Raw genomic sequence first — 23,882 nt, forward strand, 5'->3', positions numbered from 1 at the left:
TAAATAAGTCAGTCCCATTGCATGCTGGGTATTTTAGTACATTAAACTTGGCAGTCTGCAAATTGTTACACAAAAACTACATTACCCAAAATGCATTGGGAGATGCATGCTTGGAACATTAGGCAAGAAAAAACTTTGGCTGGTTTCCAAAGTAAAAACCATCCAAAGGCCCAGAAAGTAGCCCAAATCCATACCTTGGCTAGTTTGTACTTTCAAAACCCGCCCGGGCTTAAAATTAGTAGCCCAATTTGGCTGGAAACCAAAAATTATTTTGGGGCCACCCTGTAGAAAGTTGTGGAGGCCAGAGACACATTTGCATTGTTGGAGCATCTACTACAGAGGTCCCCAACTTTCCTTTCTCGTGAGCTAAAGTCAAAAGTAAAAAGAGTAACACAACCATGATAAAAGTTCCTTGGGGTGCCAAATAAGGGCTGTGATTGGCTATTTGGTAGCCTCTGTGTGGATTGCTAGCCTGTTGGTGGCACTGTTTGGTAGTATATCTTGATTTTATTTAACCAAAACCTGCCTTTAAAAATATACAAATAAACATTTGCTTTGTGGACACTGGAAGCAACATACAAGGGGTTGGTGAGCAACATATTGCTCACGAACCACTGGTCGGGGACCATTGATCTACTGCTTCTTTACTCCTGATACTGCCATTCAAGCCATTTACTGTAAAAAGCGTGTTGTATTCTGGTTATGGCTACAAAGTAGGCATGGCCAAAATATTTTGTGTGGTGGTTAATTGAGTCCCTCATTCTTAGGGATGCACCGAATCCACTATTTTGGATTCGGTCGAACCCCCAAATCCTTTGCGATAGATTAAGCCAAATATTGAAGTGGGAAGGAGAAAATATTTTTACTTCCTTGTCTTGTGACAAAAAGTCACGTTATTTCCCTCTCCGACCCTAATTTGCATATGCAAATTAGGATTCAGTTTGGCCGGGCAGAAGGATTCGGTGCATCCCTAATCATTTTTCAAATGATTTGGGGTTAAAATTGGACCATGGACATCAGTCAGTTTGTCAAATGGTTGGAGAGCTGCAAGAGTGCAGGGAGAAGGGAATTGCTTTTAAAAAAGGAGAGGTGGTGAAAGGGAATAAGAAATAGCAGGAAGGTGGGCACATTATAGAAAGAGAAAGGCTGGGTGTGAGGAATGTCAAGGGCAGCTGAGAAAAAAAATTGCAACATGCTTTTGTTGTCTAAGCACCACCTGTCGCTTGTTGCTATTAAAGCATAGCAGGCAGCATGGGCAGATTTGGGTCATTCTGTGGCAGCTGAAATAAAATGATGAATAGTGTGCAATGTACAGTTTTTTCAGGCAGGTCATGAATATATTCTATTGAACAAAATACACACAGAGGGGATTGTTTAGAAAAAATTAAAAATATGGCTGAAGAGGACTGAGCAGAATTAATGTAGCTTTTGGTTCTGGTTGCCCAGACTTTTTTTGTTGCTGTCACAACCCAATACCTCCCAGTGGTCCTAATTTAGAAAGGACACTTACATATTGTGAACCCAATCACAAAAATATATTTTTACAGCTTTATAACTACACATATAAATTTACACAGTGTACAATATTTTGACAACTGAAATTATAATTGCATAGCTTTACACACTTTTATAGGGTCCTCGGAGAAGGTGAAGTTCTGATAGCAGCACCTAGTGGTAAAAAATTAATATAGCAGTTCGCAGTAAACTAAACAATGCAGTTGTAAAGCAACACATGATTTTTTAATGCATGTTCCAGAGAGCCTTATCTTATAAACTGTCAGAAACCAATGTGAGCACTTTCTATAGTAAATCTGTCATAAAAAAATAAAATTCCCGCAAGCCTACGTTCAGTTTCATGCATAGATTCAAAAATTATAGTTATTGACGCCAGTATTATGAATTTGAAGTACCGTTTATAAACATGGAATAAAATTGGCAAAGAGACTGCTCCAACAGGCAGAGGCTGTTGTAAAAATCCGAATCTAGCTGTTATAGTTGGGCCAAACATTTAGTAGGTTGGAAACACTGGTTACAATGTTGTGTGTGTGTGTTTTTCTAATAACATGGCAGTGGATTATCTCAAAATAATAACCACATTTTATTTGCAGTCCATGGGGCAGAATTACTAAGGTGAAGTGGCCGTCGCTAGTGAAAATTCTCCAGAAATCTCATCCGTAGGTACATTGCCAATTTACTAACAGTTGTAGAGAACAATTCACTAGAGAAAGAAACCATCGCTAGTGCAGTTTTGCCCCTATCGCCATGCAAATTTACTCTCCGCAAATTCATTAAAATTCGCCCTTTAGTGCCCCCATGTCTTTTCCTCCAACACTACGAAAAGAAGAGCTCTCGTACTCCCGTACTTGTTATGTAATTCCAAGGTTGCTTGGTGCCCAGTGATAGAGGTACTGGCAACCTCCAAAATACGTAGAAAATAATGCAATGGTTGACAAAGGGGCGTTCCCCGAAATGTTGCATTTTCGCAATAAAAAAATGTTTGCAAGGTTTTACTTGCAACAGCAGTCTTGTGTGCCATTGTGTCTATTTTCTTTCAACACATCTTTCTGTTACCGAGAGAACCTGGACTTTTTGCTTTGCTTATTACTTATTCCATTTGGTGAGGAACCACACAGGACATCATCAATGACAATTCAAGGTTTATTCAAGGCATTATTTATTGTAATGCATAAATCAAACTGTCATTCTTAGGACATAAATTATGTTGGATACATTTTCTTTCAATGTGTGTATATATATATATATATATATATATATATACATATACATATACATATACATATATATATATATATATATATATATATATACGCATTAGTAATGTGGTAAACCGGGCTGATTTGCTGTCAGTAATTAACACATGCAATGAGGAAATTTTTGAGACTCAATCCCACAAAAGGAGTAAGTTGATTAAATTTTCAAATATTGCTCACCCAACGCAAAGTTGGACCTGGCTGTGCAAACCCCAGGTCTATCACGTACAGGTAAAGCCGTAACACATCAAAAGCATGAAGTAAAAATGACGAAGTGAAAATTATCGCAGTAAATCAACCACACTCACCGATGACATCTGATGGCTCGGGTGCAGTGCCCGAATCCGTAGCTTGGGGAGTGATATCGACAAATAGCAAAAAATGGACACGCACTCCAGGAGCCAGTCTGTGCCGATAAAAGAACTTTTATTCCAAAAGAGCTAAACCACTGGTCCTAAAGCGTTTCGTATCCGAAGATACTTAATCATCAGACCTATAATTAAGTATCTTTGGATACGAAACGTGTTAGGACCGGTGTTTTAGCTCTTTTGGAATAACGGTTCTTTTATCGGCACCGACTGGCTCCTGGAGTGCGTGTCCATTTTCTGCTATTTGTAGTTATTAACACGGGCTTCTTTTCCACCTCAGTGTGTAGGTTCAGATGTCCACACTTTTGTGAAGGTGGAGTGTTTGCTATAACAAAAAAACAGTGGTATAGACAGTCTAGATGGGGCACGGGAGATAAGGGGCACACAGGAATGTGCAGAAAGTGCTTAGGAGATTACAGTGACAATGAAACCTCAATTTTCCCCTAATTTTAAACCATTATTTTTGTGGTCCCACAAATGCATAATGAAATCCCCTGATTCATTTTCCCAGATTTTATATCTTTTTTCTACTGTATGCAATTTAACACTTATTTACTAAGGGCTATTCCACACGGGGAGATAGCGACGCGTTTGCGGTCGCGGCGACAAAGCGCCGCGACAGTCGCCGCGACCGGCGCAGGCGACAGTTTTGTATGGGCGCCTATGTAAAAACGCCTGTGCTAACCACACGAGGCGATGCGCTTTTCAACAGTCGCCTGAAAATGCCTCGCCAGGCTTTTTCAGGCGACTGTTGAAAAGCGCATCACCTCGTGTGGTTAGCACAGGCGTTTTTACATAGGCGCCCATACAAAACTGTCGCCTGCGCCGGTCGCGGCGACTGTCGTGGCGCTTTGTCGCCGCGACCGCAAACGCGTCGCTATCTCCCCGTGTGGACTAGCCCTAAAGAGTGAAAAAAAGTTCATAAAAAATGTGCATTGCTCTATGGCTTTTACTCACAGTGCCTCAGTTTCACTGTACTGGTTCTGCAGCTGCCAGGAGCAAACACTTTGCCCATGGGACTGCCCATGATATACTTTTGCATGTTCTTTACAGCATGCCATTCCACAACCAGCTCCATGGGGCAATTTGCAGCTAGTTGATCAAAGCACAGGATGTAAGCACCAAGTAAACTGCACTTTCATGGTTGTTATCTTTGTGCCCATTAGCATACATTTGCTCATTTTCTAAAACAGGTGCAAAATTACAAAAGTGCAACTAGCAACCATTAATTTGAACAGTCTAGTACAAGTTGGAAGCAGAGATCTAAATGGTTGGTGTGGATAACTGCTCTTGTGCAGTTTATTACAAGTGATGGGCAAATCTGACCAGTTTCGGTAAAAATTCGGAAAACAAGAAAATTTGCCAAAATGCATTGAAGTTTAAGGGCAACAATTTTTTTGGAGCGGACAAATTGCGTGACAAATTCTTGACGCACGACAATTTTTTTCACCCATTATAATCTATGGGCTTCATTTTAGCGGCGAAACTTGGCAAAACAATTCACTCATCCCTATTTATTAGCTATTTTATTGAATCAGCCCCATAGTGTTTGCTTATCACTTCTGTGATATTTTTAAAACGTCATGTTAAGTCAATCATGGTGTGCTAGTCCTAGCAGATATTTCCATTTTTGAGTGTGTGTGTGTTATCTTTTTTGTGCCTGATCTAAACTTCTTTCCTCTGAAAATTGTCCATGTTATAATTCATAAGAAGAAGAGACTGTAATATTTCTGGTGCCCAGTCTCTAAGAAGAAGTGGGATTTTGGTGGCATGATATTGATAGTAAACCTCCCTTTTTCTGAGAAATCCCCCTTTTATGATTTCCAGTGCACACTCTTCTTTAGGAGCTGCTGGTTGTTGGATTACACCTGACACAGTTTTTAGGGCGCTGTCTGTAAGGCAAAAGTAAAGAACATCATAAACTCTATTCCAGTAAAATGTGAGTTTCTGTTTTGCATACAGTACAGTTGACACAGCGGTCAATGCTCTCTCTAAGTTATATATAAAAATATATATATTTGAATGTGCACATTTACCATGGTAGTGCACACAACAAATTCTGGAGTTCACAGAAAATGTAGCACTTATTTTTTAAGCATTACAGCTTAGTGCTATGCTGTAAGCATTACGCCTAGTGCTATGCTGTAAAAGGACAATATGCCATTATATTCAATATATATATATTTACATAGTTAAAGGAAACGTAAACCTTTAATTGAATGTAAAATTGATGAGAGTGCAAGTCTAAGCACTTTCCAATTTAAATCCATTATTTATTCATTTTATATATTTTTTCCTACATATTAAAGGAGACATATAAGATAACAAAAAAACCAACAGTCTTGTAGGCAATTATGAATAATATATGTTACTGCTCACATTGGACAAAAAATTTACATTTTCTTTAAAAACAGCCCCTTTATTGGAGCTCCCTATAGATCTGATATGATCACTGCACTTGTTGCAAATGAGGGGTGGGTGTGTCCTTACGATCCCTGCCAGAAGCACAGTAGGAAGGGGACAGCCAATCACAGCCCTGCAGTCACACAAGCACAGACATGCTTAAAGGAACAGTAACACCAAAAAAAGAAAGTGTTTTGAAGTAATGAAAATATAATGTACTGTTGCCCTGCACTGATAAAACTGATGTGTTTGCTTCAGAAACACGACTATAGTTCATATAAACAAACTGCTACTGTATGTAGCAATGGCAAAACATTTAAAAAAGGCTATATGGCACAGGTTAAATAGTGGATAATAGATAACACCATTATGTTCTACAGAGTTTATCTGCTGTGTAACCTGAGCCTTTGAATGGCTGCCCCATCGCTACACAGCAGCTTATTTATATAAACAATAGTAGTGTTTCTGAAGCAAACATAGCAGTTTTACCAGTGCAGGGCAACACTGCATTATATTTATATTACTTTACATGTTTAATACATTTCCCGAGTGTCCCCTGTGCTGCCCTAAACAGGTCAACATTACTATTCTTTTTACCTGCCAAAGCCAGCACAAGGGATCCTTGGAAAATGGATCAAACATGGGTGTACAGCACTCTAGAAAAAAGTGCCCAGGCTGCAGGATTAGCTATTTTCCAAAATGAGGTTTCCAGCAGTGTTTAAACCTTCCATTCTCACTTTAATCTATAGTCTATAGTTTATCTTACCTGTGTCTATATAGCTGATGATGCATAGTGTTATGGAAACATTAGTCTTTTGCTGGATAAACTCCATTCGCAATGAGCTGAAAAATCCATCCAGTGCAAATTTGGTAGTAGAGTATGGCACAGTTAGAGGGAGTCCAATTTTACCTGGATAACATAATATAGTCCATTAACATATACACAGGTAGAAAAGCCCCCCACAGCCAGAAGTATGTTGGTATATATGATGTATGGCAAGTGATAATAGGCTAATAGCAAAATGATATTTTGTGGCCAATCAGTTGCTCATGCAATGATGTAAAAGTATTTCAATCAACATTCTGCTAGACATTTTCATGAGGCAAGGTACTGGCACTTGCTTCATGAAAATGTGCATCAGAGGATGCTTGGGAACAGAGGAAAAAATAGCATAGGCCAAGGAACGCCCTATCCCCCCAATCTGCACCTTTACATTCAATAAAAAACACAGAGACATGTTATGGCAAAAATCTGTGGAGGTCACAAGCTTTATTTAACAGTTAAAAATCAAAGTTTAGGTACACCCTGACCCCAGCTGCGGCTCTCATTCTCCAAACGTGGGCTCCTGCCCAAAAAGTTTCCAAAAAACCTGAAGCAGGGATCACGGGGCCGGGCGCACTCAGTGACCGCCTTTTTGCCCATCCCCCTGCTCCCTCGTTGTGCATAATGGCGCTAACCCAGTCACTTGCATGCATCAGAGAAGACCGTGCAGTCCCAGTCTGATGCACACTCGTGACTCACCAAAGGTAGGCCTGCACTATAACCACTTCGTAGACCTAGAGCCGCACTGATGCCTTGACCACCACAGATAATGGTACTCCAGAGGAAGGCGAAAACTCTAGCACTTTTCAGCCAATTTAGTGCTAAGAGAAAAATTCCTTCCTGACCCCAAATAGGCAATCGGTTGTAACAACCCTGGAGCACCTTGTTCTCGACCAAATCCACCTTACCTAGGGAGGGAGGGTGGGAAACAAAAAACAAGTAAGTATGAGCAAAATCACCACAGCATCCCCTTAAAAACTCTGACCTGCCCCATGCTCCTCCTCTGCTTCCTCCCCCAACCCGCCCACTTTTTTCCCGCCGTGGCTAGCCCCTTCCTTTGTTCTACCTGAGGGGCTAGCTGGGAAGGGTTGGGGGATGCTAAATACGGGCACATTTTGGGGGAAGGGGGGCCTGGCCTAAATCCATTCCTACCTAGATGGTCCTCATTCCCCCTAGGCCAAGGAACCCCCTATCCCCCCAATCTGCACCTTTACATTCAATAAAAAACACAGAGACATATTATGGCAAAAATCTGTGGAGGTCACAAGCTTTATTTAACAGTTAAAAATCAAAGTTTAGGTACACCCTGACCCCAGCTGCGGCTCTCATTCTCCAAACGTGGGCTCCTGCCCAAAAAGTTTCCAAAAAACCTGAAGCAGGGATCACGGGGCCGGGCGCACTCAGTGACCGCCTTTTACAAGTAAGTATGAGCAAAATCACCACAGCATCCCCTTAAAAACTCTGACCTGCCCCATGCTCCTCCTCTGCTTCCTCCCCCAACCCGCCCACTTTTTTCCCGCCGTGGCTGGCCCCTTCCTTTGTTCTACCTGAGGGGCTAGCTGGGAAGGGTTGGGGGATGCTAAACACGGGCACATTATGGGGGAAGGGGGGCCTGGCCTAAATCCATTCCTACCTAGACGGTCCTCATTCCCCCTAAGGTAAGGATAGTAGGGTAGCAGGTTAGCAATTAGATGCACTGTCAAAAAATGTTCTACCCTTCTCCCCAGTGATTTTGCCTTTAATTGCCTATGGAAAGTCATCTATATATATATATATATATATATATATATATATATATATATATATATATATATATATCAGTTGCATTCAGTAAAGGTACTTTCTCTTAAACAATATAACATCTTAACAGCCCTCTGACAGAGGCAGGTACACCAACTGCAATAGGAATCATGAAGAACTGAGCAAGAGTATGAATAGCTGTTACTTTCGTAATAACATTTCATAAAAACTACAGTTACAAGGGACAATTTGACAGGTGCAGCTACAGTAAGTATAAGTGAAGATTTCAGGAGTGTGGTTACTTATTGCTACTCTGCTACAGAATTCACAACAGTAATTTAACAAGAGGAAGTTTTAGTTAACCTGCAACTGATGAGACAACCACAATATTCCCATTGCTTATTTTCAGCATCGGAAGAGCTGCTACTGTCATGGTAGCGTAACTCAGGAAATTGATCTTTAATAGATCTCTTACATGATCCACGTTGCCATCAAAGTAACCAAAGTATGTGTGACCAATGTGATTCAAGATAAGCATGTCTAACCCACCTATAAAGAAAAAAAAATAAAAGGCATTAGTACTTGATTCAAACAAAAATATGGCTTTTACAGGAACGTTAGAAAACAATTTTTTTTCTAAACCCTTTGTAATTATTTTCTTGAAGTTTTCTCTTGATTGTAAAATAGTAACATAGTAAGTTAGGTTGAAAAAAGACACACGTCCATCAATCTTTTAACTCTATTTTAACCTGCCTAACTGCTAGTTGATCCAGAGGAAGGCAAAAAAAAAAAACATTTGAAGCCTCTCCAATTTGCATCAAAGGGGGAAACAATTATTTCTTGTCTACAAAATGGCAATCGGACCATTCCCTGGATCAACTTGTAACTTTGACAGTACTTCACCTACCACCTGGGCATGTTTTTGACTTGGCTGGATTTTGTGAAGGAATTCTGTGACATCCATTACAGTTGTCACCCAGGGTTTTCCAGGCCTTTTGGCATTGCTGAGCACACCAGTGCATTGTTTCTTTTTAAGAAGGTACCAGATTGTTCATTTGGACACTCCTAATGCTTGTGCTATATCTCTGATGCATTTGTTTTGTATTTTTCAGGGTAATGGCATGCGGGAAGATATATAGCCCACAATATTTTTGATGCGGCTGCGGGCAACAAATCGTTCCATGAGCCACTGCCCTCAGAGCATTTAAAGAAGTGGGTTGCCCTAAAAACCCTAACTGTTTGCGGGATCTATAATAAAAAAATTATGTTATTTGCACACTCAAGTGAGTGCCAGTAGCAGAAGTGCCAAATTGAGCACCATAATAATATGGATTGTAATCTTCCTCCATATAACTCTCTTCTTGTTTTGTTTTGTATTCTTCAGTCTAATGATGACCTGATTTGACAGCCTTTTGGACCTCACATAGTTCATGTCACAAGTTCACAAATGAAAATTACACACAATTTGGATGTAAAGTTAGAGCTGGCAGTCTGCACTCTTAGCCCAAATTCATTATATAAGTTCAACCTCAATATTTTTGGTAAAAGAATAACATAATAATTAGACTCAATAAATGTTTATCTCACTATGGGTTCATAAGATATTTCAGCATAACTGCACTTTACATGACACTTTACAATCTCCTTCTAAATTGTGTTACTATATATTGTTTTCCTTTCTATGTAACAAAAAACAAAATTCAATAAAAATCATAATAAAAAAAATAGTTAGACCCAGTCTATGCCTGCCTGTTGTCCCTGGATGGGATTGTTTTAGTATATAGTCAAAATTAAGATAAGCAGGTCTCTTGGGGAAACTGACTTGCAGCTTAAAGGGCAATTCACTTTCATTAGCAAAACTGTAATAACACATAAAAACCTTAAAAATGTGTTCAAATGTTCATAACAGTTTTGTAAAATGTGCATAGTAAATAGGGGGTGTGGTCAAAAAATGGGACTGGTCAAAACATTTTCGCCCCACTGCAAATCTTTTTGCCTCTTTTTCTATTTCCAAAATGTTGGGAGGTATGCCTTGGCTTCCTGTTGCTTGTTTTTTTCCCAAACTGATTTTTTTTTAAAAATAAAAAGCTCCTAAAACAATTGGCAGGAAGCTGAGGTATTGGAATGAAGAAACAACGCAAGTATTTAAGAACTCTTGCATTGTTGTAGTAGCCGTAGCTAAAGGCTCAAGCATTCCTATATGTCCCCCTGTGTAGACATATTTTTTGTTCCCTCTATGTGTTAAAATATATTATAATTTTTTTTTAATGTTAGCATGTTCAAACTATTACTTACCAAATAGGTTCTCAGCTTTGTGTACTACCTGCTTTGCAAATGTCAAGTTATCCATGCTGCCAGCAATATAATGGGCAGAGGCAGCTCCCAGATGTGTACACTGCGCAACTACCTAAAATGGAATGCATTGAGAACTAATAAAGAAAATCAAATTATGAGAAGGCTTGCTCCCAATTTTATCCAAATAATCCAAATGATTTATTTTTCCTCTGTAATAATTAAACAGTACCTTGTATGTGATGCAAACTAAGATATTGGAAACAAAACTATCTTATTGGTTTTATTTAATGTTAACATGATTTTCTATTAAACTAGATTTTCTTGTACATTAGAGGCGAGTTTTTTTAAACCATAAATTCCAAATTTGACTAGTTATAATTTATCAAGAAAATTAGTTTTAAAGCCATTGCCCATGTTACTATCCGTCAAAGAAAACCAAAAAAGCTGCCATTGCCGAGGACAAGGAAGAAGAACCTAAGGTAAGTTCCACTGAACACCAATATTATGTTTCTTTAATTAATCCGTTGGCCACCATTTTTTTTATTTTAATCTGCTATTGCCCCCTGGCCACCAAAGTTTTTGTTGGGGTGACCCTGACCAGCAATGAAGATGTTTTAACTTTTATGGGGGTCCCCTGACCACCAATAGTTTTTTTTCCTAACCTGTAGGGGGGACCCTGGCCACCAGTGGGTTTTTTTTTAACTTGTAGGAGGGCAGTCTTGGCTACCAGTGCAGGTTTTTAAATTTTATGGGGGGCCCTGACCACCAATTGCAATTTTTTAACTTGTACGGGGGAACCTGGCCACCAATAGCATTCATGTTTTAGCACCCATGTTTTGTGTGGATTCTTTACTGTTGTGTGGGGTCTGGGGAGGGGCCTGTGGTTGTGGACAGAGCCCAGGGGGCCCAGAAATTTTTTGTACTGATGACAGTCCTGCATAAAATTAACCATGGGCGTTAACTCTCCCCATCTGCCATCACACTTAAAGTAAATTTCTTTACCAACTTCACAGATGCAGAACATTTGGTTTGGCTAGTGGCTACATTTAACTTTATGGAACAAGAATCATTGTTTTTGTTTGGATTATATTTAGGAAACAGTATGATTTGTGGCAACTGCAAATGCAATGCATGCTGATTTTCTGTTTGCAAGAGCAAAGCTTTTTGTGATGCATCTTGTACACAAAAGATGATATACATTTCCAAACAGTAGTTGCTTTAATAGTAGTAATAATAGTCACATATAGGGCATACTTACCTTCTTAAGTTTCTCTTCTGTCCTTGCTGTGATTAGAATATGAGACCCCATCTTGGCCAGGTGATATGCCATCTGCTCTCCGATGCCTGAACTTGCTCCTGTGACTATTACTCTCTTACCCTTAAGCATAGCTAAAAAAAAGATGCAGATGGTCATTGTATGTAGCAAATATATGTAAAAGAAACCTACAAGATAGTTGGTTAAAGTGTTAAAACCCCTTATGTGATGTCCAACGCCTTTCTTGATAGTAGAGGCACAAGTGCTTAAGTGTAAAGGGGTGCAGAATCTCACCAGGTTAAAAATGCATGCAAGGTAGTGCCTGATTGTTACTGTTACCTGCCTCTCCCTAATTTGCACATTTAAAACTTCCAATTTCAGATGTGCCATCTGTTTACCATAACGTAAGCAATGCTACCTACAAAGGTCCTCAGGAAACAGCACACAGGGATGATTTCAGATTGCAAAATAAGCCTTTTTTCCTATTTTTTGCAATTTGTACATTATGCTTGAGTAGAGTAATTTTTGCTTTGTTTATGAATATGAACTAATGTCACCAGGGCTTCAGTAATTTTATCTTTGTAACCACACAAAAAAAATATTTCTACCTGTCCTCTTCTTTTAGTCTTTAAAAAAATTGCATAAATGCAGATTGAGGGATTCTCATAAAAAACATTTTACAAAATTATATTTATAATAAACTTGCAACATTCCCAGTGTATTGAAGAGTGTTCTTATTTAACCAGTTTGGAGAGGACGAGTTCATGTTAATAACTTACTAGATACATAATAAATCTTTAACGATGCAAATATATTCTGTTAAAGCCCACAAGTTTCAAGGTGAACAAAAGCAGGCCAAAACAATATCATAGTGATTGTGTTAAAGGTGACAACGCTTGCTCAAGGATGAGATAGCTGGCTTTTACATAGCGAAAGAATAGAACCATGTAATAATATTGCACGACAGAGACAATGCACTGTTAATTATAAAGAGACAGTGGGGATTTTGACTGATGCCCATTTTCAATACACTGTATGCACGTAAAACAAGTTTCCCAAATAATTTTCTTAAAAGACTGGTGTTTTCCCCCCCACTGGCATAAATCTGCTGCCAGAGAAGACACCAATCCACAGTCCAAAAAAGTTTTGTATTTTCTGGCCCCATGTGAGCACCCACAGATGGATATTTGCCTATGGATGACAGCAGTTTGGCACTTGCAGAGAAAAAAACATGTGACTTTAGCCTAAAGCAGTGCCTAAAGGAGAATAAACACTAAAAACAAATCTGGGTAGAAATGTCGTGTTTTATATAACCAACGTACTGCATCAGTCTAAGGTTTCAAAATCTCTATAACAATAATAATACAGGTCTTCAAAGTTGTGCACAGGGGGACACCATTTTGGATATTGTTAGCAGTGTCAGCAACACGCACATGCTCAGTGTGCTCTGGGCAGCTGTTGAAAAGCTTTGGGGTCATCGCACATCATCAGGCAGAAATTAGGTTTACAGTTATGGGTGAAATTTTTCTCAAGGTTTTGCTGTGCAAAAACACCCATAGATGTATAGTAAAAAAATGTGTACGGTTTGGAAAATGTTGCATGGAAAAACTGCCCATTGACTTCAAAGCATTTTTTTAGACTTTTTGCTGGTTTGTGAATTTTTGTCAAAGTGAAACAAGACAAATTAGCTAAGTTTAGGTAACTTACAGCAGCCTAAAGCATGCGCTATGAAGCAGCAGAAAAGAAGATGGGGGCATCTTTAGATTCACGGATTGCTAAAAAGATGTAGTCCCCTAGGGCTGGTACAGAATCCCAAAACATAATGTTCAGCATTTCTACCCCTTCTTAACCCTTTTAACCACAAACCACAAATTCATTAATTGAATCAGCTTTGTGACAGATATTGGTTTAGAAGTGTGTGTGTGTGTATGTGTGTGTGTACCAATATAACAGTTAAATATATACAGTTATGTAGATTAAGTGCACCTATTAAGCGATAAAGAAGCAAGGTGAACCTAAATGCTTTGATCTTACAATCTAATCTTCTTCTAAAGCATAATTGGCATGCACAGAGTTGATGTTGATTGTGGTGGCCATAAATAAAATACATTTGAAATACTCACCTGGTTCAAACACATCTCCTGCTGAATAAAAATAAACAGCCAGAAAGATTCCAGTAAAAGCAACAAGCACTTTGAGCAAAGCCATTGCGAACAACACAGAGAGACTGGAATGTAGCAGGAAGAGCTTGAAGATTTGAAATTGATAGGGAAAGCATTGCTGTTCATTCTAACCAGTAGGGTGAGGGTGGAGGCAGACTGCTGAGCTGGAAACTTATAGGGATTGGCCATTTCTTATCTGGAAAGGCCAAAGGCAGTTCTGTTACAGTCTGCCTACAATACTGTATGCAGAAGTGTATGAAGTTAGATGTCACAGTTACAGAGAGCTATAGCACAGCAACAATTAATGGTTAGGGCAGCATTAATGGAAAGTATATTTCATATGTAACATTTAATACAAATGTATAAAATAGAATAAGAAAAAGAAAGATCAGAGTTGTCAGCTAGCTACCAGTTTGTTTGTCTCCAACAGTGCAGACACCCCTTAATTGTATTTGATGCAACAGGGTATCCATTATTTAGTACATTTCTTAATTATACAACTAAATGTGCAAATGATACAAACGCACACTCAAATATCAAAAACACATGCAACAAAGGGAAATCATAACCAGAAATGTGCCTGAAGAAGTGGATAGGGCAACAACTTGAAGGCCAGTTAGGCTGAAGCAGATGAACTGGAATATAATAGGGCAAGCAATAAAACAATGGTCTGCATTTATAGTGAAGTAGGTACAGGGTTCCAGGCGCACCATTCTAGAAAAACAGCCCTGAAAACTAATTTATAAAAATAATGAAAACTGTTATGTTGTAGGGTGCCTCCATTTTATTATAATTAGGGGATTGCCATTTCTGGGGGATGCATCAGTCAACAGTTATACCAGGGCTGAACGCCGTTTCCTGGTTAAAATTACCTTTTGCCCATATATTAAAAGGGCCCTGGATTAAAGGAACAGTAACACCAAAAAAGATAGTGTTTTAAAGTAATTAAACCATAATGTGCTGTTGCCCTGCACTGATAAAACAGGTGTGTTTACCTCAGAAACACTTCTATAGTGTTTGGGGGTCAGTAGGTGTTTCTATTCTGGTGGCACTTTTAGTAACATGAAGATACTTTGTATTTGTTTGATTTATTTTTGCTTAAGAGGAATTCTACACCCACAACACCAGCAACTACCTGACCAGGAGGATTCACCTAAGAATGGAGGACACACTGACTAACATCGAAGTGGATACTTTAGGAGTCCACACCTTCACTTCTGAGGACGCTGACCGCATCCTGTTTGCAGACCTCCCTTCCACCACTGATTCTGGTAGGACCCCTCGAGACTTGTACCATAATTTACTTAATCTAAAGAAAAGAGAAGTTGATTTGTTTTTGCATGGCACATATCTGTCTGGCTACCATAGGCAGAAGTTGATTCCCAGGGGCTTTAGAGTAAGGAATGTTCCCACCTTAGGGCGTTCCAATGCGGACTTTTGCAGCAAATGGTGCAAAATTTTGAACAAATGTTCCTCTGACCTACTACTATTGGTCGTTGAGTTTGTCGGCAAAGAACTAAAATCGACCCGAGAAGAAATAACCGAGTTTGAATCACACCATTTGCTGTCTTTGTCCCAGGATAAATCTATTGATTGGATTAAAAACATTGAGTCCAATGTAAATAAGTACAGACAGGAATTAACTTCTTTTAAAGAGAAAAAACTGACAACTGTCAAAGAAGACTATAGACAGAAGAAAGTCTATAGGTGGCTTCTAGGCATCCCAGACGACAATAGGAGAAGGCCTGTTCACAGACACAAATCATTAGCATTGACCACTGTCGACAGCTCGGGTGATTCCACAGACTCAGACCAGGGAACTCAATCCAGCGGCCCAAAACCTTTTTTAGGGACCCCTACCGCAGCCCTCCAAGACATAGAAGGGGTAGACAAGGGAGGACAAGGAGGGGCGGCAAAAAACATTGTAGGAAAACCACCACGCAGGGAGAGGAGGAAAACATAGTGGTTAACCTTTCCCAACACAAGCTAACTATGGGGGAATCCCGCTTACTTAACAGAGGCCTTAAGTTTGTACCCACCAACCACTCAACTCCATTTGGGGTATATCAGGACATTCACAAGTTTAAGAGACTGTTAAAATTATGTGACTACTATAAAGACAAACAACGGGAACCCCCTCCACAGTTTAAAGCTAGAAGCACATTTGATCCTCCAAATACAGCCCCCTCGATTACTACATTTACGCACCAATTGACTAAGGACAGTACGACAATACACCAGAACAAGCTACAAAATTACTCCAACCTGACTCAGGGTGAAAGGGAAGCCATGAAGACGCTGAGAGCAGACAAATCACTAATAATTAGACAAGCTGACAAAGGGGGCGCGATAGTCCTGTTGGACTTGACGTACTATGAATGTGAGCTGTTGGAACAATTAAAAGATTCTAGGACTTACACACGCTTACCGGGGGATCCCACCGTCAAATACAAAAAAACTCTTGACTCCCTGATCCTGATGGCCCTGGACGCTGGGTGGATTGAATCAGGGACACACAAATTCCTAACTACTGATTTCCCCAAGGTACCGTACATCTTTACGTTACTGAAAATCCATAAATCTTTGTCAAAACCGCTCGGCAGACCAATAATTTTGGCTATGGGGTCACTTTTCCAACCGGTCGCCCAGTATTTGGACTCCTTCCTACAACCACTGGTACAGGGGATGGATTCCTACATCAGGGACACGACACATTTATTGACTCTTTTGAATGAAATTAGTGTCCCCCCAGGGAGCCTATTGGTCACTATGGATGTCTCCAGCCTATACACTGTGATCCCCCATGACAGTGGGATTGCAGCGTGTAGGTCGGCACTAGCAGACAGCCAACATGGGATACCCCCTGTTGATTTTTAATATCACTTCTTGACTTAATACTCTCACACAACTACTTTACCTTTAAGGATGCTTTTTTCTTACAGACCTCTGGGATGCAATGGGGTCTAACGTAGCCCCCTCTTTTGCAAATCTGTTCATGCAACAATATGAAAGGGATTTTTTGCTACCCAGGGGAGGCACCAAAATTCTTTTTTACAAAAGATATATTGACGATCTGCTTTTCATCTGGGAAGGGACTGAAAACGAACTGTCAGGGCTATACCAAGAGTTAAATGGTTTAAATTCGCCAATCAGATTGACCATGGCATATGATGCAGAACGGATCAACTTTCTAGATATCAGTATCTTTATAGATGGTGACAGACTGGGCACGACTTTATATAAGAAGCCTACAGACAGGAATAGTCTGATACATGCACACTCACATCATCCATCTCATATGTCTCGGGGGGTCCTGTATTCCCAGTTTCTAAGGATTATTAGAAATAACGCTGACCGGGATAGAGCCGAGTCACAACTTAAGACCCTGGCACAACAGTTTGCTTCCAGAGGTTACACGGACACAATGATACAAGCTCAACTAGAGAGAGCGAAATCCCATACTCAGGAGGAACTTCTACAACATAAGAGGTCTACTTCCAAGACCACCCCTGATATCATTTTTTTGACAGAATGGTCAGATGCCAGTCTTCACGTCAAGAAAGCCTTAAAAGAGAGATGGGAGATCATTAATACTGATGCCAACTTACCGTTCCTCGGCAACAGGGACCCCATGGTGGCTTACAAGAGAGGGCGGAATCTTAGCGACAGTGGTCAAGGATTTATCCAAGAATGCTGCAACAAAGATGACCTGGTTGGAAAGACCTTTGAAAAATGGATGCTATAGATGTGCTAATTGTTGTACCTGTAGTGGAATGCTACAAGGCACTCATTTCACTCACCCACGAACTGGAGCTAAATTTAAAATCAACCACCGGGTTACGTGCACTATGGACCATGTGGTATATATGATCTGGTGTCCGTGTGGTCTGCATTATGTTGGGAAAGCTTCCACAACCTACCGTGAACGTATGAACAATCAGCGCTGTGTGATAAGGAATGTATTAACCAATGGCAAAGCGGACCAGCCAGTATCCAAGCATTGGCTGGCGATGAACCACACGCTCCCCCAATTCAGACACATGATTATTAATCATGTGCCTCCACTCAAGAGAGGGGGCAATAGGAACCTTTTACTTCTACAAAAGGAGTCCCTTTGGATCTTCAAGTTGGAAACCTTGACAACAAAAGGTCTAAATGAGACCCTACCAATGTCCCCTTTTTACTAATCCTTAACATGCTCCACCCATTCTGTCTATATGAGTATTTGTCTAGGGAAGCCATGGACCTAGCCTTCTAGAATACACGGGCGAAATTATACATACTTCCGTGTGCTTGAATTATATTTACGAACCATGTTTCTTTTGTTATACAATGCCGCCCTATAGACTGACTTGGATGATGGACAGTTAGCTAACATGTTGCTTGTCTTTCTTTTGCATGCTATTTTTGGTATATAACAATGTTTTTTTTTACTTATTTTGTCGTGTAACTAGGGGGTGCTTCCCTAGCAACACCAGCTCCGACAGAATTTGCGCCTCTGTTTCTTTAAGCCATTATAATGTGATTATTTCCAACCTCTTTAATATAATTTGACATGCCTATCCCCCCTGCCATACCAGAGATGGACCACAGTGTCAGTAGGTCGGCCCTCGGCAGAGCGACGGACCAACCATCCTTATAATCCCTAGCAGGCTTCGGCAAATGGTCAGGTAACTGCGAGAAATGGCCCAGAAGGTCAGCACTACTACGCTGTTTGGGATTACCATGTATGACAGACACTCACTAAAAGCGATCAAATCGCAGACACAGTGCCATGGTACCCGCAAAATTGGTGAGCGAAGGCCAGGAACTATACCAGGCTTGGCGCTCCCAATAGGGCTTGCCTGTGATGAGTGACGTCTAAATATGGGAAGGACTAAGCGTGACGCTGCACCTAAACTGACAGTCCAGACTCGGCCTGACAGCAGGGAACCCCTCTCACGGTGACGTATCGGGAGGTGTGTCCTAGATACTGTCAGCGAGCCGACGGAAAGGTAGTATGTGCTCGAAGGGCTTTCGCTTGGCAGCTGACCTAGGCGATCGATGAAAGGGAGTAGGGGTACGGTGAGTTGGTCCGACCACTGTCTAAGGGGCGAAAATGCAAGAAGGTATGTGCCTGTGCGTCCTCCTGTGTAATGAACAAGGAACTATCGATACTCCCCTATGGATCCGACAATGGGGGTGGTTGCTGTCACTCACCTTTCTAATCACATAACGGGTCACTTCATTGATGAGTCACACGTAGGCTCTCTACGAGCCCCGTGTTAGCGCACACATTTTGTTTACACATGCTATCACTACATCTATATTGCATCGTTTTTATTATATTATTCACAAAGATGTCTTTTAATGTTTTGATAGGTGTAATGATGATGTCACACTGCATTTTGGCGCCAATTTTGGGGTTAAAGGTGGTGGTTGGGGTTAGGGGTTTCACTTCCTGAAGACGGCTCGAGTGCAGTAGCCGAAACGTTTAAATAAACCTGCCATGTGTTTTTCACTAAAGTCCTAGGAGTGCGGTTTCATTTTTTCTTTTGTAATATAGTATTGTATATAAATATGGTGCTATGTAGCCGTGGGGGCAGCCTTTCAAAGGAGAAAAGTCTCAGCACAGCAAGCAGGCAGATAGCATTTTGTGGACACTGTTATTAAAGAAGAAGGAAAGTCGTTTACCACTTGAAGGTGCCAAATGTTAGGCACCTCCAAGTGAATGTATTTACTTACCCCGGGCAAGTGCTTCTATCAGCAGAAAACTGCACCGGCCCGGGGTTATTCCAGCGAGCACCACAGAGCGCTCATCTTCTGGCTTCTTCTGTTAGAAGCCGAACTTTAACTAAAAAGTCAGCTTTTTCATTCTACTGTGCATGCGTCTACCCCGGGCAATTTGAAGAAAGAAGAAGCCGGTTGGGTTGAACCTTTTCAATTGTTTTTTTATCTGAAACTCTGTGATCCAGTTACAATGGTACCTCATTGAGAAAGGTGTTCTTTTTTTCAATCTACATGACTGGAAGTACTAATTGCTGAGAAACTGCCTGGACAAGGATGTCAAAGTGGCATTATATGTTGATGGCAAGTTATGTCACATGCAAAGTTATGATGAAATTTACAGATTGGCACAAGTAGCCTCCTCTACACCTCTTTAAAACCAAGCCGTGGAATTCCCTACCACACAGTTGAACTGAAGAAGCAATTTGGAAGAGTAGTGACATTTTTCAAGAAAACGTCCAGTTGCTTTAGGTCTACCATATACTAAAAATCATGGCCTATAAATCAATAACACACACATATACCCTCGCAATAAGGTCAGTTTCACAAGGAGCCAATTTACATGCTTTTATATTTTTGGAATGTGGAAGGAAATTTTTTATCCTTTAGAAAGGGTATTTGTTTACTGCCCACTGGCACTTTCCTAAAATATTTGCCGATAGCACTGTAAACTAACATTTTTTTAAAAGCCTTTATTGGAGCAACCTGAGCAACAGTAACTTTTCAGGTCTTCCATCAAGTTACTGAGTCAACCAGTATATAAACCTGTCAAGTGTAACATTACAGTGCCATCTATTGGTAGTTCTCATTATCAAAAAGCTCATAATCAAATGTTATACCTGTCTGTCAAGTTTTATGTCCCCTTCACAAAGTCAATATATACCTCAGGTGGATGATATCTTTGTAGAAGCATTTACATAGAATGTCACTACGGATACAGTGGAGTTGGGGGTAAAATGCAGGAAAGGGGATGTGTACTGTACACATGGTATGAATTATAAATGAGGTAAGGGGGTGTAAACCTTTAAAGGAGAAGGAAAGGCTAAAATTAAGTAAGCTTTATCAGAAAGGTCTATATAAACACACCAGTAAACCCTCAAAGTAATGCTGCTCTAAGTTCTCTGTCAAAAGAAACACTGCATTTCTTTCCTTTCATTGTGTACACATGGACTTCTGTATCAGACTTCCTGTTTTCAGCATAAACCTCCAGTGCAGGGCTTGAGCATGCTCAGTTTGCTCCTCTCCCCCCTCCCTACTCCCATGCCTGCTGTAATCTGAGCTCAGAGCTGTAAGTGAGCAGGGAGAGATTCAAGCAGGAAGTGATGTCACACCAAGCTTATATGGCAGCTTCTATCCTAAACAAACAGAGACAGTGTCTAGAGCTGTTTACTCAGGTATGGTAAAGCATTCCGCAGAATACATATAGCGTTCTAGCTTGCACTATTGTGGCTAATCTGTTGGCAATAAACTGTCTTGTAGCTTTCCTTCTCCTTTAAGTTAACTTTGTGTATGTTAGAGAATGGCCTACTCCTTTGCATTTGTTTTTTTATTTTTGTTATAGTTTTTACATTATTTGCCTTCTTTTATGACTCTTTCCAGCTTTCAAAAGAGGGTCACTGACGCCGGCAGCCAAAAACTATAGCTCTGCACAATGATGGAAAGATCAACCTGCTGAAAAAAGTTACACTTGTGGTGCTTAACCAGAAGACCGTTCCCTTGCAATGGCGTCAGTATATCAGTAGAGAAAAATCCAGAAGCACATCAATATGAGCTAGCACCTAGCAACCAGACCCTTTATCAAACCTTGTTGTTGCCCTTTTTGCTGATGTATATGGGCTAAATAAGCCACTTTTGACACAGCTCAAATTATTGATGTGCTTCTGAATTTTTCTTTTCTAAAAACTATAGCTCTGTGAGGCTACAATTCTATTGCTGTTATTACTTTTTATTATGTATCTTTCTATGTATTATGTATTTCCTATTCATATTTCTGTCACTCGTTAAAACCACTGCCTGGTAGTGACGGCAAATAAATTCGCCAGGCACTAATTTGCGTTGATTTTTGACGTTTCTCCACAAGTGAATTAATTTGCCAAACTGCGGTCGACAATTAGTCTGTGAAAAATCCGCCACATCAAAAAAAGATTGACACGCGTATAAAAATTGTTGCACGTCAAAATTATTGAGAAGTCCATTTACTTTAATGCATTTGGACCAAATAGTCGTGCATCAAAATTGACGGGCGTCGAAATTATATTGAAGCCCATTGACTTCAATGCGTTTCGCAAATGCCACAGATTCGCCCATCACTGCTGCCTGGTCTTAGAATATCAATGTCTACATGATACTAAAAGTTAATTTAAAAGTGAACAACCCCTTTAAAGAGGTGGTTCATCTTAATGTTAACTTTTAGTATGTTATAAAATGGCTCATTCTCGATAACTTTTCAGTTGGTCTTCATTTTTCTTTTTTTTTTTATTGTTTTTGAATAATTTCCAAATGGGGGGTCACCGACCCCATCTAAAAACAAATGATATGTAAGGCCATAGATGTATTGCTATTGTTACTTTTTGTTACTCCTATTTCTATCAAGGTCCTCTATATTTCAATCTATTATTTAAATCAGTGCATGGTTGTTAGGGTAATTTGGACCCTAGCAACCAGATTGCTGAAAGTGCAAACTGAAGAGCTGCCAAATAAAAAAGCTCAAAAACCACAAATAATAAAAAATGAAAACCAAAAGAAATGACGAGCACAGGTGGGGAGGCTGGGTGAGCAGAGTGCAATTTGCGGTTCGGGAGGGGGGCCTAAAGCATACCTCCCAACATTTTGGAAACAGAAAGAGCGACAAAAAGATTTGCCGCGAGGAGCACTGCAATTTTTTGACCATGCCCATTTGTGGGCACACCCTCTAATTATCATGTCCATTTGGTAGGTTTTGAAAGTTTGAACACATATCTATGTTTTTTATGTTATAACAGTTTTGCTAATGAAGGTGAATTGTCCTTTAAGCTGTGAGTCTTTGTTCTTATCTTATCTAAATTTGTTACAAAAGTATGTGTTCTGGGCTCTTTGCCAAGAGCCAATTAAGTTAGAAACTTTGTATCTTTTTCTGGCTGTTCAGTGCAGCAGATTAAAGAGAAACTCGGGAAATATCTGTACAAATCCGGGATTGCGGGTTGAGCTGTCAAAAGCGGGCCTGTCCCACTCAAAACGGGATAGTTGGGAGGTATGCTGAAGGGGGCCATGGGGAGCCTTGATGCGGCAGCCCCGGTGGGCCCAGACCCCCCCCAGTCCAACACTGGCTCCTTCTGTTAAAGATTGGGCCGTGAAAGTTAATGAAATTGCCAAATTCGAGGAGCTATCCACTTTCTCTAGTAAGCAACACTTACAATATAGGGATGTATGGTTGAGATGGTTGATATTCAGGGAGACGGATGACTATGCGCTACTCTTTACGTCCTGAGAAGGGTGACTCTGATGTATCCTTAGGCCTGCCTGACACCCATGTACTAGGTCCTCCCCAGGCTGGGGGGCTTTGTCATTTACTCCTAAATGCACGTCACTGGCGATATCTCTAGCGGGTGTACTTTGCTGTACTGTTCTGATATGAAGTATTGCATTTTCATACCTCTGTACTGCATGATATGATATCGTTGGCTTTGACCTTTCCCCCTTCCCCCTTTCCTTTCTTTTTTCTGTACCCCCCCCCCACTTTTGAAAATCAATAAAAACATATTTAAAAAAAAAAAATATATATAGATCTGGTATAAAACATTCAGGGAGGTAGGAAAGGGTACAAGAGTTAGGAAGTGTGCCTGATGATCTTGTCCTGACCACCCACGGAATTAATAGTGCAATCCAAGCCAGTTTCTTGCCTACAGCTCTCAATAATGCACATGAAGGCACTGAATTTTACAAACCCTTACAATGTGATACAGTTAATGGTTATTGCTAGGGATGAAGTTTAATATTTTGACGGTAGTGACCATAAATGACCAGCTGAGAGTGCTGTGTCCACAGATATTCACATTGCTATTTCATGGTAAACCTGTAAGAAATGCTAAAATATATTGTATAGTGATTTTTTTTTAAATAATTACAATTTCATCAAATGATTAATGAATGTTTCTTCTCAAGAATATATTGCAATTAACCTAAAGTGGTGTTTTATACTAAACCATCATTTATTCTTTGAAGTAGCTTCCCCTCCACGCATGTCCATTTGACTGAACTGCAGAGCAATTTTATAAATGTACTGATTTGAAGGGAACACCAGGCTAAACCCACATCCCTCCA

The 23,882-nt window shown here is 40.2% G+C and overlaps 1 protein-coding gene across 3 annotated transcripts in view; it reads right to left on the minus strand.

The window, feature by feature from the left end:
• Positions 1 to 4,001: 4,001 nt before the first annotated feature.
• Positions 4,002 to 23,882, minus strand: part of hsd11b1.S (hydroxysteroid (11-beta) dehydrogenase 1 S homeolog) — a 51,590-nt gene continuing 31,709 nt past the window's right edge. For 2 of the 3 annotated variants that reach the window (XM_041583707.1, XM_041583708.1), the window contains exons 2-6: positions 11,659 to 11,789; positions 10,401 to 10,512; positions 8,469 to 8,654; positions 6,309 to 6,452; positions 4,002 to 5,031 (exon numbers count right to left, since the gene is read on the minus strand). In XM_041583707.1, the coding sequence (XP_041439641.1) occupies positions 4,805 to 5,031; positions 6,309 to 6,452; positions 8,469 to 8,654; positions 10,401 to 10,512; positions 11,659 to 11,789 (800 nt within the window). In that variant the 3' untranslated portion in view covers positions 4,002 to 4,804. Of the gene's footprint in view, positions 5,032 to 6,308; positions 6,453 to 8,468; positions 8,655 to 10,400; positions 10,513 to 11,658; positions 11,790 to 13,778; positions 13,902 to 23,882 lie in introns of those variants that run through there. The other variant, XM_018249147.2, reaches the window with a different exon arrangement.

This window comes from Xenopus laevis, chromosome 2S (assembly GCF_017654675.1).
Source record: "Xenopus laevis strain J_2021 chromosome 2S, Xenopus_laevis_v10.1, whole genome shotgun sequence".
NCBI lineage: Eukaryota > Metazoa > Chordata > Amphibia > Anura > Pipidae > Xenopus > Xenopus laevis.